Genomic DNA, 17,240 nt, shown 5'->3' with positions numbered 1-17,240 from the left:
CGGGATACACTTAGCTATTTTCCATTCCGCTGGGTGTACACCGTGCCAGAGCATGGCGGAGAACATGTCTTGGATTAGAGTTGTGTTTGCTTTGACTATTGCTTTAATAAAGGTGTAAGGAATGCCATCCGGGCCGGTCGCCGAGTGCGCTGGGCAGGAGTCGATTCCTTTATTAAGTTCTTCGGGGGTGACTATGTCGAAGGTGTTGCTAAGGTCAAAAGAAGGGGGTCTAATGTTTAAGGGGGGGTGGTCGGGGGACGTCCGTTTCGAGGGGAAAAGTTGGGCTCTTAGAGCTTGACACTTCCCCGCAAACGTTTCTTCACCTTGTATGGTTGGTATGATTGTGTCTCTTCTTCTTCCTACGTTTAGGATTCTCCAAACTTCACTACCTTTCGCCTCGTTCATCGTCTTTTCCCGCTGATCCGCTTTTGCTTTCCGGATCATGGCTGTCCATTCTCTGCAAGCCTTCCGGTGTTCCTCCACGTGATTGGATTTCCTTGTATTTCTCGCCTTCCTTTCTGCTGTGTTTACCCTTGCCTTCATCTGTTTCATCTCATCTGACCACCAGGAGTTGGCTCTTACCCCCTCCTTCGAGAGTGGTGTTACTATGCTGACTGTTGACCTAACCAGTTCTAGGAAGAAATCGACAGTTTGTTCCGTATGTTCCTTGGTTTCCCATGCCTCTGCAGGGATGGAGATGTTTGACATGTGGTTCTCCAATAGCTTCCAGTCCGTTTGTCGCCACATTCGTCTTGGTACAAAAGGTGGTTTTTCCAGGTGTAAGTGGACGGAGGTTCTCCCGTGGTCTGAGCCCGCTCCGTAGGGTTCAGTACTCCATCGTAGGTTGTCGTCGAGTATTGGGCCTTTTACAAATGCAAGGTCGATGGTTGTGGGCCTTTTCCCTCTGTCTCTGGGGAAGTGCGTAAACACGCCTGGTTCGTTCAGGAGGGTCAGTTTCTGTCGGGTTATCCATCGTTTTAACCGTGCGCCGTTGACCCGGTCTGCTCGAATGTTGTTTCTGTATTCATGTGAATTTACTCCGTACCACATTTGATGGTGGCAGTTGAAGTCTCCCATTACTAGACAATTATCAAGGGTTTGGATTGTACTTGCTATTTGGGCAAAGGGGCCACTTCGGCCTGGGGAGTATATGTTTAGGATTTGGGTTTTCTTGTTCTGGATTTCTACCGTAATCGATACTATGAAATTATCGTGTGTGTAGTGGTGTTTTGGTTTGAGGTTGGCATGTTTGCGGACGTATGTTGCGCATTTTGTATTGGTATTGCTGGCTGTAAAAATATAAAAGAGATTTGATTCTGGTGGGTATCCCTCTGCTGAGGTCCATGGTTCTTGTAATAATAGGAAATAAATACTAGAGTCTGTTTCCGCTTCTTCTACCGCCGCCTTGGTAACAGGTTCGCTCCGTGCACAATTGAGTTGGTGTGCGAGCGCGGTGGTTCGAGACCTAAGCATTATTTGTCATGGGTTGGTCATCTTCGGGAACGGGTGTGGCTCCGACTGGGGCGGTGGCTGGCACTTGAACTATTTCTTGGACGGGTGCGGCCGGTGGGTCTTGAGCGGATGGGGCATTTTCCTTCCCTTTATTGAGGAATCGGCGTTTGGCTCTCTCGGGGCATGCTGGGTCGGAGGCCTTATGAGCTCCTTTACAGTTCAGGCATCTGATTGGAGTGTGGGTGCATCTATATCCTCCCTGGCATTGATTGCATGGGTGGAAGCTGGTGAGGTGATCTCCGGCGCAGTGGCCGCATTTCCCACTGTTCTTGCATTTCTCCTGGCGGTGGCCATATTCGAGGCACTTCGCATACTGGGTGTCTGGGTAGGTTGGAAGGAAGGCCTCGATGTGGCAGCTTTGGTTGAAGAGGGATAGGAATTTAACTCCTAGTGTTTCCATTGTAATTTGTCCTGGGAGCGCGATGACCATTGATGAGTGCGTTTTTCCCATTCGAGTTTCTGCCCTGGAGATCCAGCGGGGAACCTGGGCCAGTTGGAAGTTCTCTCCGTAGTTGCTTCTGATTTCTGATGCTACCAATTGTCCCGCCTCAATGCCCTCCCCGACCGTTGTGGGAATTCCATGGAGGAGGAACTTTGACCATTTTGAGTTTGCGCGGATGACAGCGACCGGTACCTGTAGGGTGAGGAGGGCTTCCTCAATTTCTTTGGCATATTCCATTGCCTTTGTTGCAGGGGTAATGAATTTCGTTTCCAGGATGAAGTTGTCCTTGGGTGTCCTTCTTGCCGAGATAAAATGGCAGGACTCGTCCTGGATTCTTGCATTGACGAGGGTCCTGATCTCGGAGGGGTTAACGTCAGATGGGGCAGTAGTTTCAACAATGATCTCCCTGTTGATTTTGGTGTACTCTGGTTTGAAGAGGGGGTCCGCTTTTGGCTTTGCGGGCTTCTTTTTCCTCTCGATGACCTGGAAGTTTCCTTGGGCAGGACCGGGTGCCGAGGCCACTGTGAGGGATGCGTACCAGACCGCAAGAGTACACTACGCAGAGCTCAGAGTTCGGCTAACAGCTACAAAGGTAGAAGTCTCCAAGGTCTCTTCAGTCAACGTCGAGTATGATTCTCCTTGATCCGATACGGGCCCCGCGAGCTACGTTATCAACAAAGATTCACTAGAGTTAGCGTATGATGTTCGATCGTCTTCGACGTAATAGTTCAGGTAGAGTTCGAAGTCACGATAGAGTAAAGTAATTCAGGAAGTATAGTCAAATAAAGTTGTAACTCGCGTATCAACGATTTATATTGTTAAGACTCTGATTTCGCCGATGATGGTTTGGCTAGTCAGTGAATGACACAGTATTTATATCCCTCGCTTATGTCTCGAGGACCCAGTCTTCTAATAATACAGCATACACTCGGGGCCTGCCCGAGACCCTGAAAAACAACCAAGAACATTTAACTCCTAAGTCCGTTGAAACCCCTCAACCTATTTATCCACTCTAATGCACGTTTCCCTGTCGATGTTTCTTCCCCATCGGCCGTCTGGTGGATAATCGTCAGCGTCGGCTATTCGGAGGTCTCGGACGGCAAGGCTACCTACTCTGGCCTCTTCCCACATCGCTTTCCCACATAGCAGAGTCCTCTCATGCCCACAGGTACCGCCGATAGGTACTCGGCCGGCTGGCAGCTTGCGCCGATTCGTTCCGAGCGGTCCGATCTTCGATCCGATTGATTCCAGCTGTCCCTCATATATCCACCGGTACCAAAACACTCCCCTCCGGCGGTTTGACGCTCCGGGGGTTATTATTGGGGTCGAAAACGTGTTTTTTAACTAGGGAAACCGCAACTCCGCATTTGGTCGCATATTGATCGCACCGTACCTCGTAGGTGCGAACCGGAGTTGATAGTGGTGTTGCCATTAGTATTAAAGGGTATAGGGGTATCTACTAGCCTTTCTCTCACTCCCGTAAATGCTTGGCATGCCCGTAACAGCTTACCCCCCTTCCAGGGTGTCACGTCTCGGGACATCTTCTGACAGACTATGGTTCCAGTAAACCTGCTCCACATATCACCCGCGGTGTCTGTGGAGGGGAAGGACTTAGCCCCGTGGGGTACCTCTATAGTCTCAGGCGTTGGTCCTTCACGGCCTTGGGGTTCCTTCGATGGAAGTCGCGAACAAGGTCAAGTACCTCCTCATTCATAGCGTCCATGACTTGGTACGTACAGTCACTCATCGAATAGCCCCGCCATTTCACCAGGTATTCCACTAATCCTCTTCTACTCTTCCGGCTTCCCACGATGCTTTCTACTTCGTACAGCACCTCGCCTTCCTTATCGACCTCTTCGGGAGTTGGGGGGCGTTGTTCTCGGCCTGGGATACTGCTCTGTCGATACCGTTCCAAAAGTTCAATGTGAAACACATTATGGATTTTAACTTGTGGTGGCAGTTCCAGTTCGCAGGCTCGTTTCCCAGCTAGTCGGATAATTTTGAATGGACCGAGTTTCTTATGATCGAGCTTCTTGGTGGAGCGACGTGTCTTGATATTGGCCGCATTGAGCATGACCATGTCGCCTATCTTAAAGTTCGGCGGTTCGTTCCTTTTCCGGTTATAGTATTTCCCCATCTTCTCCCTGGTGTCTATTAAACGAGCGAGAGCTGAGTCGTGAACTCCTCGAATGAAGTGAGCATACAGGTCACTAGTTGGATTGACCACTTCGGCTTCCGTCGGCCAGTTGGTTCTTGGGTTGTAACCGTAATTGGTATAGAACGGAGATTGACCCGTGGCGGTGGTAACCGAATTGTTGTAAGCATACTCCGCCAACGGGAGTAGCTCTGCCCAATCATCTTGTTCATAGTTGCAGAACGCTCGTAGGTAATGCTCGAGGGTTTGGTTGACTCGCTCTGTTTGCCCATCGGTCTGAGGGTGGAAAGCCGTACTCATTCTTATCCTCACATCTAATAATTCCATAAGGGATGCCCAAAAGCTTGAAGTAAATTTTGCGTCCCTGTCGGAAACTATGTCGAGAGGCAGCCCATGGAGTCGCCAGATTTGACCGAGGAATATCTTCGCTAAATCCTGCGCGGTCGTTTCTGCTACTAGGGGGATAAAGTGCGACATCTTCGAGAACCTATCGACTACTACCCAGATTTGGTTGTATCCTTTTGATTCTGTAACGGAGCCATTTCAACTGTCTGGTGTATGAGTACACACAGGGCCCGGTTACATGCTGAGAGTTATTGTTAGAAGCCAGTTGCACGGTGATATGCAAGTACCGGCAGTGTGGTTAGCTACCAGCTGTTAGAGTAACTACATTCCGGGCGCTAGGAAGGGGATCTATTCATGGGAGCAATGACTGACGAGTCTATGCCTCGCCAGTGTCTAGAAGATCGGCCAGAGTGAAGCTCTGATTGTCCGGTGATCCACTGTATCCTCGGAGCATTGTAAGTCCGCCGAAGGGCAGGGACTATGCTAGGGAAGTCTACAATAAGCGGAAACTCTACAGCAATGATTAAGCTTACACCTGAGCGGCAGCTCATCCATGCAGGTCCTCGGTTGTGTGGCAACCAAGGCTGCAGGTGTCATAAAGGCTTTGACTAAGGGTGGTTGCCTTGGGTATCGGAAACACCTGCTGACGCTTAGAGAAAAGCGGGGTAGCGGTGGTATTGTTTTCCGGTACTGAGGGAAGGCCCACCGGAACTTAGTAAAGGAGTTAGGAGCAGAGGACAGAGGCCTTTGAAGTATAAGTACTCAGGCTCATTCTCGCCCTTCAGTCCTGTTCTCTCCAGTCTTCATCAGAAAGAAAAACCAAAATTCTTATCGGTAGCAGAGCCCTTAAAGATTATTGAGTTCTAGCGATAGTATCTTTGAATAATCTGCAACCTGATTGTCTATCTTGCACGGCCGTCTCTATTCTATACAAATCTATTTCTCTTAGAAAGGACCCCCGTTACAGATAATCTTTAAGGCTCAAGTCACCTTCAGATTATTCTTCCTCTATACAAAATGTCCGCCCTCTCGGCTCCAGATGCACCCCTTCAGATTGAATGGCAGCCGGTGCCCCTCCAGCTTGATGCCACCGGGCAGACACAGCTCGTCAAGAAGCCCAGGACCGCTCTACAGACCTACATTCCCGGCTGTGAGCCTGTCTGGCAGGATACCGATGAGGTTTCCTTACAACAGTTCTTCACAGAGCTTCAGACCTACCTCCAGCACAGCCTGCAGAGTCAGTTGAACCGAGGCAGTCAGGCACTGCTCATTGTACAAGAGCGCCAGGCAGCACAGAATGCTCTGATGGCAGAAGCTCTAGAGTACATGAGGTCGGAAGTCAACTCTGTTCAGGAAGAGCTCCGGAGGTATGCAGAAAGAGATGAACTGAATGCCGATGTTGATGCTATGGAGATTGAGTGGACCAATCCGGCCACTCCACCAGACTTTGTTGCCGAGATACAGAGAGCTCTTGATGAAGGAAGGTTGGTGGTGGGTAGACCAGCAACTCCGGCACCACTTTCAGTCTCCAGGTCCTCTTCCAGAGCAGCTACCAGGACAATGCAGCGGAAGACCAGCCCCTTTGCAGCATTTCCGGTCCGATCCACTAGGAGAGTTATCCCTATTGTGCAGCCAGCGGTGGGGGCTTCACCCTTACCACCTAGCCGCTTCGGTGGAACACATCCACTCCTTGGAGGAGCCGACCGATCCTTTGACTATGAAGGAGAGTTCTTCTCAGGTGCAGGCCGAGGACCTCCTAGTCCGCTAGCCAGGAACCCAGGAAGGTTTACCATGTCTGGGGCTGCTCAACCAGCAGCAACCTCACCACTGGCCAGCAACCCGGCACCAGTAGCACCTGTGGCCCCTTCTGCTGCGGCCACCGCTCCCCCTCCAGCTCAGGCACAGGGAGGAAGTGGCGGAGATCAGAATCCTCCAGCTCAGGCACAGGGAGGAAGTGGCGGAAATCAGAACCCTCCACCTCCAGCAGCCCGCGCTCCCACTCCAGGAGATTCGGATAACTCTGACAGCTCAGACTCGGAACCAGAAGGTGGTAACAGAAGAGATTGGCGGAGATACCTTAAGAAGAAGTTGGAGAAGCAACAGAAGAATCTGTTGGCAATGATGTCCCAGCAGTATCAACCTCCGACCACCTCCCACCCTTCTACTTCCACCAGGGCTCGAGAACCAAAGGCACCACCACCTTCCAAGTTCCAGGGCAAGGCGGAGCAAGTGGAGACCTTTATCCGGCAATGTGAGAATGTCTTCTCCATTGAGAGCCTATCCTTTACCTCTGAGGAGGTTAAGATCCGATATGCAGGCAACTTGATGGAAGGTGAGGCAGCGATCCGATGGTATGAGGCATACCACAATTCAATTGATCAAGCCTCCGCCAACCACCTTGCTGGGATGCCGGTGCAGTTGGATCAGAGATGGAAGCGCTGGGATTCCTTTGTGGATGCTTTTAGAGCTGCCTTCGGTGAAGCCATCTCTAGAGATGATGCTGTAGCCCAATGGAATACCCTCGCTCACACAGCTCGAGGAGGAATAGACCTCTTCCTGAATACTATCATTCAGCTGATGTGGAAGACTGGCTATGAGGGTCAGTTGGTGGATGATAAGATTCATAATTCCCTCCTCCCAGACCTAGGCATGAGTTGGGCTCTTTTTAATCCCAAGCCAAAGTCCTTGATGGAGCGGATAGCTGCTCTAAGAGAGTTAGGGCACACCCATGAGAGGTACCAAGGGATGGCAGCTGAGAAAGCGCACCCTCGGACCAAGAAAGATCCTCCCGCTCAGAAGGACCAGCAGCCTAAGAGGAAAAGAGAAGCTGTGAGCTCCTCCGGACCTCAGAAGACTCCTGGACCTAAAGACAAAGCGGTGGAACTGAAGGGTATCCCGGGGGATATTCTAGAAGAAAGAATGAAAGCAGAAGTATGCTTGAAGGTATGACCTTCCGGTACTCCCTATTGGTAGAGTGCATAGACTGACTTGTGCAATAGTGCGGCAAGTCCAGACACAAATGGACCGATTGTTGGTCCAAGGAACCTACTGTTGTCCGAGTGGCAGCAGTAAGAGTACAAAAGCGGAAAAGAGGGAATGGCAAGTCCAACTCTCAGAAGAAGGCTAAAGTGGCTGCTGTAGTAGCAGAAGATCCACTTGTTGTACTCCCGGAGGTTACAGAAGATTTTGTTTTTCAGCCTGAGCAAGACTCGGACAATGAAATCATCTGGTAGAAAAAGTGTCTGTTTTAGTCTATGTTTACTAGTTTTCTTTCATATGGGTTTTCGGTTTCTATGCTTTTCTTGAATAAATTATGATTGTGTTTCCGCCTATTTGATTGCTCCAAGCACTCTGAGGATGGGTTTAAGACCCGAAACAGCTGGTCTGTCAGTGCTCTACCAAAGTTATATTTGCTACCAAGACACTTCCAAACCGCTGTTAAAAAGACTACTACACAATACATCTGCTATATTATCGCTTGGGAATAGAACCAAAGGATCCCTGATCTTAGTAGTGCCCGAAGCTATTAGCTATGTTGAAAAGACAAAGGGAACCAAGTCCGGAAACCGCTGTTAAGCAGAGAAAGTTGGAACAGAGGCTTCCCTCCTTACCAGTACATGGAAAAAGACCTATACTGAAGGCAAGACTGTCATGGACGGTCAAAGGAAAGGATGAAGGCGCCCAAGGGTCTTTCCTGTTCGACACCGGTTGTACAGGAGCTATCCTCAATCAGAGTTTTGTCAGGAAACATGGAATTCCCTTAGTGCGGCGGGATCAACCTCTAACAATGTTTGATGCTCAAGGAGATGTCATGATGGGAGGAGGCGAGTATTACACTCACCCGGTCCGTATGACTATGGGAGATCATAAGGAGACACTCCGATGGGAGGTGGCTACTCTGGAAGAAGGAATGACCGGTTACCTGCCAATTAGTTGGGCTAGGAAGCATAACCCGGACATCAATTGGGAACTCAACACCATGAGCTGGAGGAGTGACTACTGCAAGCAGAATTGTCTCCCAGCGGCCACCAAGATTGAGCTGATCTCTCCATACCAGATGTTGGAAGAAGAAGAGACGGTCTATCAATTGGTTGGTTCAGTATGGCATGATGAGGACGGAGGTGATATTGCTGAGAAGATACACCACCTATACCGGGATTGGGCTGATGTGTTCAGTCAAGAGAAGATTGAGGAAATGCCGCCGCATTCCCATAATGATTTAAAGATCAAACTCTTGCCTGGGACCGCTCCCCCATTTGGCCCGCTGTACCCATGTTCCGCTCCAGAATTGAAGGCCCTCCGAGAGTACCTGGACAAAGAATTGTCTTCAGGAAAGATCTCTAGATCTAACAGCCCTGCTGCGGCGCCCATACTGTTCATTCCTAAGAAGGATGGGACATTGCGGATTTGTGTGGACTACAGAGGATTGAACAAGGTCACTGTCAAGGACAAGTACCCGCTGCCTATCATGAGTGAGCTCAGAGACAGGTTGTTCAAGGCCAAGATCTTCACAAAGATAGACCTGAAGAACGGCTTCAATTTGATCAGGATAGCAGAAGGTGATGAGTGGAAGACCGCTTTCAGAACCCGCTATGGACTGTATCAGTATAATGTGATGCCGTTTGGTCTATGCAATGCTCCCTCCGCTTTTCAGGCAATGATCAATGATGTGCTAAAGGAACTACTGGATGAAGGAGTGGTTGTCTATATTGACGACATCCTCATCTACTCGGAGACTGAGAAAGAGCATGAGCTATTGGTCAAGAGGGTACTACAGAAGCTTAGGGAAGCTAAGCTCTGTGCCTCGATCAGTAAGACATCCTTCCATGTCCGAGAAGTAGAATACCTAGGCTATCACATCTCGGAAGAAGGAGTATCTATGTCAGAAGACAAGGTGGAGGCAGTTAAGGAATGGCCGGTCCCTGAGAATATCAAGGCAGTACAGGCATTCCTCGGATTTGCAAACTTCTATCGCCGCTTCATTGAAGGCTTCAGTAAGGTTTGCAAGCCATTAACTGACCTCTTGCAAAAAGACAAGAAATGGTATTGGACGGCAGCACATGAGCAGGCCTTTGAAGAACTCAAGAGGCTGTTCACAAGCGCTCCAATCCTTCTTCACTTTGACCCTAGTAGGAGAACGGTGGTCGAGACAGATGCCAGTGATTTTGCCAAGGGAGCAGTGCTCTCTCAGTATGGGGACGATGGAAAGCTACATCCGGTGGCATTCTATTCTAAGAAGTTCTCCCCTGCTGAGATCAACTATGACATTCATGATAAGGAAATGGGAGCTATTGTAGCCTCTTTCCGGGAATGGGAACACATGCTCAAATCTTGTGAGCAAGAGATCACGGTTTTTACAGACCACAAGAACTTGGAGTACTTTAACTCTACCAAAGTTCTCACTAGGCGGCAAGCTAGATGGTCTGAAGATCTCGCAGGCTACAATTTCAAAGTTGTCTACAGACCGGGAGAAAAGAATGGCAAAACTGATGTGCTATCTAGGCGCTGGGATCACCGCCTTGGAGAGGGAGGTGAAACTCTGCAGCCGGAGCCACAGATCTTTTTTAGGCCAGGTCAATTGGTTTTGGATCCTGCAAAGCTAGCGGCTGTCAGGGTGAATCAATTGCAGAATACATTCTTAGAGCGCCTATACACGGCTGCTAAAGAGGATAGTTTCTGGCAGGAATTGCACCCCTCTCTGGTTGAAAGGAAACCAAATTTGGACCAGAACTTGTCGGTCAAGAACGGTCTCATCTTCTACAAAAATAGATGGTATATACCCAAGGACAAGAAGCTTCAGATGGAAATACTGTCCGATACCCATGACTCTAAGGTGGCTGGTCATTTTGGCCAATTTAAGACACTAGAGCGGGTGAAAAACAACTTCTTTTGGCCCAACATGGATAAGGATGTTGAGGAATATGTCCGGAGCTGTGACAGCTGCCAGAGGAATAAGACCTCAAGACACAAGAAGTTTGGTATGCTCCAACCGTTGGAGATACCCTATCGGCCATGGACTTCCATCTCTATGGACTTCATTGTGGGACTACCGGAATCTAGTGGGTTTACAAAGATCTGGGTAATAGTGGACCGTTTTTCGAAGATGGCACACTACATCCCTCTTCCTACCCTCAATAAGACGGAAGATTTGGCTAAGTTGTTCTTGAAGGAAGTTTGGAGACTCCATGGTTTACCTGATGACATAGTCTCGGACAGAGATAGCAGGTTCATCTCTCACTTTTGGCAATCTCTCATGAGTCTCCTCAATGTGAAGCTGAAGATGTCCACATCTTTCCACCCCCAAACGGACGGTCAAACAGAAAGAGTTAACCAGACCCTGGAACATTACTTGCGGAGTTATTGTTCATATCAACAGGATGACTGGGCAGAACTCTTGCCTTTGGCAGAGTATGCATATAACTCGGCGGTCTCTGAGTCTACCAAAGTATCGGCTTTCTATGCCAACTATGGATATGAACCCAGGACCAACTGGCCGGCCCCAAAGGAAGGAGTAGAATGGAACAATCCAGCGAGCGAGGTCATGATATCTCAATGGGAATCTATCTGGCAGGCTATGAACGCCAGCTTGGGTAAAGCTAGATTAAGGATGGCCCGGTGGTATGATGCTCATGCCCTGGCACCGCCTGAAATCAAGCCCGGAGATGAAGTAATGTTGGACCGGCGCAATGTGCAAACAAAGCGGCCTTTGGGAAAATTGGATCAGAAGAAGATGGGACCTTTTAAGGTCTTAGAAGCTATTGGTACCCGTGCCTACAAGCTCTCTCTTCCCCCTCAAATGGGAATCCACCCGGTCTTTCATGTCTCTCTTCTGGAACCTTACCGAGCACCGGTAGATCCTGAGAGAAGAGTTCCACCACCGGAACCCGAGGAGATTGAAGGAGAACAGAACTGGGTTGTCCGAGAGGTAGCTGATAGCCGGGTCAATAAGAAAAGGAGACGAGTGGAATACCTAGTGCTGTGGGAAGGTTATGAAAACGAGGATGCTACATGGGAACCTTGGGAGCATCTCAAGAAGAGTGCTGAAGAAGCCCTTCGGGATTTCCATATGAGGTACCCTAAGAAACCCAAGGACAAGCGGATTGTTGGGGTGTAGATTATTCCCTCTTGGGTTTTCATTTCCTTGCATATCATGGAGTTTCTTGTCATATAGAATGAATGGTAATAGAATGGTTATAGATCTCGGAGACCAAGATCCTGGAAGAGGGGAGTGGTGTAACGGAGCCATTTCAACTGTCTGGTGTATGAGTACACACAGGGCCCGGTTACATGCTGAGAGTTATTGTTAGAAGCCAGTTGCACGGTGATATGCAAGTACCGGCAGTGTGGTTAGCTACCAGCTGTTAGAGTAACTACATTCCGGGCGCTAGGAAGGGGATCTATTCATGGGAGCAATGACTGACGAGTCTATGCCTCGCCAGTGTCTAGAAGATCGGCCAGAGTGAAGCTCTGATTGTCCGGTGATCCACTGTATCCTCAGAGCATTGTAAGTCCGCCGAAGGGCAGGGACTATGCTAGGGAAGTCTACAATAAGCGGAAACTCTACAGCAATGATTAAGCTTACACCTGAGCGGCAGCTCATCCATGCAGGTCCTCGGTTGTGTGGCAACCAAGGCTGCAGGTGTCATAAAGGCTTTGACTAAGGGTGGTTGCCTTGGGTATCGGAAACACCTGCTGACGCTTAGAGAAAAGCGGGGTAGCGGTGGTATTGTTTTCCGGTACTGAGGGAAGGCCCACCGGAACTTAGTAAAGGAGTTAGGAGCAGAGGACAGAGGCCTTTGAAGTATAAGTACTCAGGCTCATTCTCGCCCTTCAGTCCTGTTCTCTCCAGTCTTCATCAGAAAGAAAAACCAAAATTCTTATCGGTAGCAGAGCCCTTAAAGATTATTGAGTTCTAGCGATAGTATCTTTGAATAATCTGCAACCTGATTGTCTATCTTGCACGGCCGTCTCTATTCTATACAAATCTATTTCTCTTAGAAAGGACCCCCGTTACAGATTCCGGTAACTGCACGACGAAGTCCATTGATATTGATTGCCAGACAGAATGTGGCGTGGACAGTGGAAGAAGCGCACCGTATTTCTTATGGCGGCTGGGTTTGTTGCGCTGGCACTCGTCACATAACCGAACGTAATCATCAATCCACTCGTTCATTTTTGGCCAATAGAAGTTGCGCGTGATAAGTTCCAACGTTTTGTCTTGTCCAAAGTGTCCTGCCACCTTCGAGTCGTGTTCTGCCTGTGCGATTCGGATCTTGATACGGTCGTCTGCCGGAATGTAGAGTCGGTTCTTATAAAAGAGTAGCCCGTCTTTCTCAGCAATATCCTTCAATTCCCCCAGCTTCTCTCCTTGCTCAACTCTCTCTTTCATTCCTACCCATGTCGGGTCTCCCGATGCCGCCTGCCTGACGTGATCCAGAAAATTCTTAGACCAGTCAATCACTCCCTTGGAGGCAAGCGACACCGCTGATACCACAAACTCTTCCTCCGCCAACTGTCCGGGCTTAAAGAACCTGTCTATCGGCTGTTTCCCAAGCGTGCCTCCCCCTTCAGGACGGTACTCCGGCCGTCGCGATAGTGCATCTGCCTTCCCATTTTTGGTTCCCGGGCGGTAAATAATCTTGAAATCAAATTCCGCCAAAGACTCAGCCCACCTTGCCTGTCGTCGGTTAAGAACCTTGGTTGTTGAAAAATATTCCAAGTTCTTATGATCTGTATAGACGAGAACCGTTCGGCTAGGTCCTTCGAGGTAGTGACGCCATTGCTTGAAGGCTGACACAATTCCTAGCATCTCCTTATCCCAGACGTCGTAGTTGAGTTCCGCTGGGTTAAGTTTTCGAGAATAAAAGGCAACAGGGTGAGTCTTTCCGTCAATAACCTGGGATAGAATTGCGGCGATAGCAAAATCACTTGCGTCCGTTTCCACGATAGTCTGGCGATCTGGAGAAAAATGTACCAAGATCGGCGCAGACGTAAATAGGGTTTTGAGTTTTTCGAAGGCTGCTTGGGCCGTCATAGACCAGACAAAGTTCTTAGCATCACCCCTGAGACAATCGGTAATAGGTTTACAGACCCCGGAGAAATTGTGGATAAACCTTCTGTAGAAGTTGGCAAAGCCCATGAAGATCTGTACTTCCTTAACGCTGCGCGGGGCTTGCCAATTCGTAACAGACATGACCTTATCCAGTGCCATGGTGACGCCTGCTGGGGCAAGGATGTATCCGAGGAACTCGATTTCGGTGAGCTCGAAGAATGATTTCTTCGGGTTGGCGACCAGATTGTATTCTTGTAGCCTACTAAGGACTTTACCGACCAACTCTCTGTGCTCCTCTCGAGACTTGCTATATATTAGGATATCATCAAGGTATACTACTACACCTTGATCCAAGAATTCTCTCAGCGCATCATTCATCATGTTCTGGAAGGTCGTCGGCGCATTTGCCAGCCCAAAAGGCATGACGAGGTACTCAAAATGTCCATACCGCGTACGGAAGGCTGTCTTCCACTCGTCGCCGTCTTTGATCCTGATGAGGTTGTAACCTTCCTTCAGGTCAATCTTCGAGAAGATAACCGCGCCTGCCACTCGATCTCGTAGTTCGTCCATAAGCGGTAACGGATACCTGTTCTTAATGGACACACGGTTAAGTCCACGGTAGTCAAAGCAAAGTCGCAGACTACCGTCCTTCTTCTTCACAAATAGGATTGGGGCTCCTGCTGGGGATTTGCTCGGCCGAATCTTTCCCAATCGCAGCATTTTATCCAGGTACTCCCGAAGCACCTTCAGTTCGACTTCGGATAGGGAGTAGACGGGTCCCCATGGTGGCTGTTTTCCTGGTTCGAGATCTATCGCATGGTCGTAGGATCGATGCGGTGGTAGTTTGTCGGCTTCCGATGGTAGGAAGACTTTAAGGAACCCATGGAGCCAAGAGGGAAGAGTTTTGCGGAGGTTGACCGATTCATCTTCCAATAGACAGATGCTACCGATGAATTGAGCCTCCGGATCGTCCAGTACACCCTCGTCCATTTCTATTTGAGGTTCCTTGTCAGTGAAGCATCGACTCTTGCAGTTCTCACCATCGTAGGAAACTTCCCCATTTGCCCCTAGTACCGGCTTGTGTTCTTTCAACCACCAGTTTGGTAGGATCGCATCAATGCCAACCGGGAGAGGGGCGATCTCAAATGATAGTTGCGTTTGGTGCCCCCTTGACATTATAATTAATGGTTGTGTAAAGGCGTGTCCCGTGCCCTTCATAACTTCTCCCGTAAATCCAAATACCCGGGCCGGGACGTCTCGTTTCACCTTCGGGACCTCAAAACTATCAACAAAAACAGCAGACAAAACAGGACCAGTTGCACCAGTATCCAACAACACCTTACAAGGTAAACATTTTTCCGCAAAACAAAGGAACTGATTAACGATAGGTCGAGGACCGTGAATTGGTTCCTCCAAAATTTTCTGTTTTTTCTCCGGTTGGGACGCTCTCCCTTCCTGCCTTTTTCTTTTCATATTTTTTTTGTTGTTTTCCGTCAGTGATAACATAGCAATCTGGGGATACTCCTGACCTGACTCATCAGAGTCCCCTTTTAAAAATCCTCGTCGAAATCCATCTCAGATTCCGATCCGCGTTCTCGCACAAACGCTTGCCCACTGGTGTACTCCGCAGCAGCCGTCGCAGCCGGCTTCTTAGCACGGTGCCTCATTCGCTTCCTCTGAGGTTGGGGTTCCGGTGGTTCCATATCGTGGTCGCCATCGTCATCGCGGGTACGCTTTCGGGAGAAAGAGGAGATAGATGCACTGCTGTTAGCATCTGAACGACACCACTTCCAAAGATGACCCTTTCGGCCACATCGCACACAGGCTCCATCGGTCTTTCGCTGTTCTCGGACCGGCTGTGGAACTCCTTTGGTGGCTTCGTCGTAGTCGTGGTATATTGGCTTATTCCCCGACTTGCTCTTGCTGGTGCTCTTCTTATCTTGCCCTTTTTCCTTCTCCTCGGTCTGAGCCCTTCCCTTAATCTTAAACCCCTTCTCCTTCTGCCACGAGTTCCCACTATTATTCGACTCCCTTCCTCTCGACTCCGCTTTCCCCAACATCTTCATCTGCTCTTGATAAGCCTCGTGAACCTTGCCGGCTCGTTCCAACTGTTGGATGTACTCGGAGTCGTCATCGGTTGGATCGAAGCGTGAGTGGCGCTCCCGGATTTCATTTGGTAGCCCTTGGAGCAGGGCCGCGCGATAGGATGCTCCTTTCATCTGAGCATGCTGGTTCATGATCTCCATTCTCGTCAGGTAGTCTCCGATGTTAGCAGAGTACTTAAACTGCTGCATCTTCATCGCATTTTCCATAGCCTCTTGAGTGCTTAAGAAACGTTTCCTAATCTCCTGACGGAACCGAGTCCAAGTAGCGTAGTCCGCGGCTGCCGGTCCTAGCATCTTGGTCTCGATGTATTCCATGAACCACTCCTTTGCCAACCCACACGTATACGTTCCAGCGAACAGTACCTTGTTCCTGTCCGTTCGGAACTTCTTGGGTTTCTGCTCGAAGTAGATCTCGCACTCCATGAGCCAATGCCGCAGATTATGCTTCCTGGCATTGTCGAACTCAAAGGGTATTTTGGCGAGCGAATCTGCCATATCTTCGTCTTCAGGCGGCGCCGAATTCCGGTTCCCGCCTCGGTTCATTCTCCAATTTTTCCGACCGTACGACCATTCACTATTATCGTCGTCATCGTCGTCGGAAGGTTCTGGGTCTCCCCCAACGTTTCCTCTTGGTGGGTTTTGTGGAGGTTGCTTTCCACCATTCCCGCCAACTGGAGCAGCTCCCACCGGTCCTCTGCCACTATTGCCCTGCACTGGGCCGGCATCCTCCGGCTGCCTGCCTCCATTTCCTCCTACTGGACCAGCGTTTCCTCCTACTGGGCCAGTATTTTCGGGTTTCTTGCCATTGCCAACAGGAACCGTTCGGGGCGCGTTAGGGTCTAAAGGAGCACTTGCCACAGAAGGTGCTACTGACAGATGTTGTCGCAGTAGTTCCTCCATCTCGGCTATCCGTTGGTTTCTTTCCGCATCGGACCGCTTGAATTCCGCAAACCAAGCTCGTTGCTCCCCTTTTTCCTGCTCCCGCTCTTCTCTCACGATCCTCAGTTGTCGCTCCGCCTCCTGTAACTGGTTCTGGGTTTGTAGATGACTTTGCTCCAGAATCTTGTGGTCGGCGGCTCGTGCAGCTTCGTGTGCTTGTTGGACACTGGAGACGAGCTCAAAAAGCGATTCCAGATGTTGTTTTTGGGCAATGGCTTCTTGCCGTACCTTCTTGTCCAGAATTTGTCCACTCCCTTGGACTTGCTCCTGGAGGTTTTGTAGCTGCTGCCAAACGGCCTGTCCAGCTGCACCAAGATACCTCATTTGTGCCTCATGGGTATCCAAAAACTCCTGCATATTCCTCACAAACTGGGCTTGAGCAGAGCGTTTACTCGATTGCCTAGTTGTTGTAGAGGGTCCTCCCGTAAGTAGGGGGTCTGGGCTCGCAGCCCTTGATATCACCATAGAATCTTCTCCTCCGGCCTCCTCAGTTACGGCCGAGGTATCTATGAAGTAATTATCCCTTCGGGTAGTCATTGTGATAGGGGATAATGATGATAGTTCTTTTCTTTGAGGTGACTTCGTTACTCCAAGTGAACTTGTGAGTAACAATATACTGTGAGGGATGCGTACCAGACCGCAAGAGTACACTACGCAGAGCTCAGAGTTCGGCTAACAGCTACAAAGGTA

General features: G+C 49.6%; 6 protein-coding genes across 6 annotated transcripts; 3 read left to right on the top strand and 3 right to left on the bottom strand.

Annotated features, from left to right (window-relative positions):
• Positions 1-3,584: 3,584 nt before the first annotated feature.
• Positions 3,585-4,586, bottom strand: H6S33_000818 (uncharacterized protein; the record flags this gene model as incomplete). The annotated part of the gene is made up of 1 exon (XM_044832237.1): positions 3,585-4,586. One exon carries the CDS (start codon positions 4,584-4,586, stop codon positions 3,585-3,587), a length of 1,002 nt encoding a protein of 333 aa, XP_044700377.1.
• Positions 4,587-5,471: 885 nt separating this feature from the next.
• H6S33_000817 (uncharacterized protein) lies at positions 5,472-7,397 on the top strand (the record flags this gene model as incomplete). The annotated part of the gene is made up of 1 exon (XM_044832236.1): positions 5,472-7,397. A coding segment is annotated over one exon (1,926 nt), but the record flags the coding sequence as incomplete, so codon positions are not given.
• Positions 7,398-7,453: 56 nt separating this feature from the next.
• Positions 7,454-7,687, top strand: H6S33_000816 (uncharacterized protein; the record flags this gene model as incomplete). The annotated part of the gene is made up of 1 exon (XM_044832235.1): positions 7,454-7,687. A coding segment is annotated over one exon (234 nt), but the record flags the coding sequence as incomplete, so codon positions are not given.
• Positions 7,688-7,986: 299 nt separating this feature from the next.
• On the top strand, positions 7,987-11,568 carry H6S33_000815 (uncharacterized protein; the record flags this gene model as incomplete). Its single annotated transcript, XM_044832234.1, has 1 exon — positions 7,987-11,568. One exon carries the CDS (start codon positions 7,987-7,989, stop codon positions 11,566-11,568), a length of 3,582 nt encoding a protein of 1,193 aa, XP_044700374.1.
• Positions 11,569-12,429: 861 nt separating this feature from the next.
• On the bottom strand, positions 12,430-14,979 carry H6S33_000814 (uncharacterized protein; the record flags this gene model as incomplete). The annotated part of the gene is made up of 1 exon (XM_044832233.1): positions 12,430-14,979. The coding sequence occupies one exon, from the start codon at positions 14,977-14,979 to the stop codon at positions 12,430-12,432; it is 2,550 nt and encodes an 849-aa protein (XP_044700373.1).
• Positions 14,980-15,056: 77 nt separating this feature from the next.
• Positions 15,057-17,087, bottom strand: H6S33_000813 (uncharacterized protein; the record flags this gene model as incomplete). The annotated part of the gene is made up of 1 exon (XM_044832232.1): positions 15,057-17,087. The coding sequence occupies one exon, from the start codon at positions 17,085-17,087 to the stop codon at positions 15,057-15,059; it is 2,031 nt and encodes a 676-aa protein (XP_044700372.1).
• Positions 17,088-17,240: the final 153 nt, after the last annotated feature.

This window comes from Morchella sextelata, assembly GCF_020137385.1.
Source record: "Morchella sextelata strain SCLS chromosome Unknown scls_1, whole genome shotgun sequence".
NCBI lineage: Eukaryota > Fungi > Ascomycota > Pezizomycetes > Pezizales > Morchellaceae > Morchella > Morchella sextelata.
This window is presented reverse-complemented; position numbering and strand designations above follow the sequence as displayed.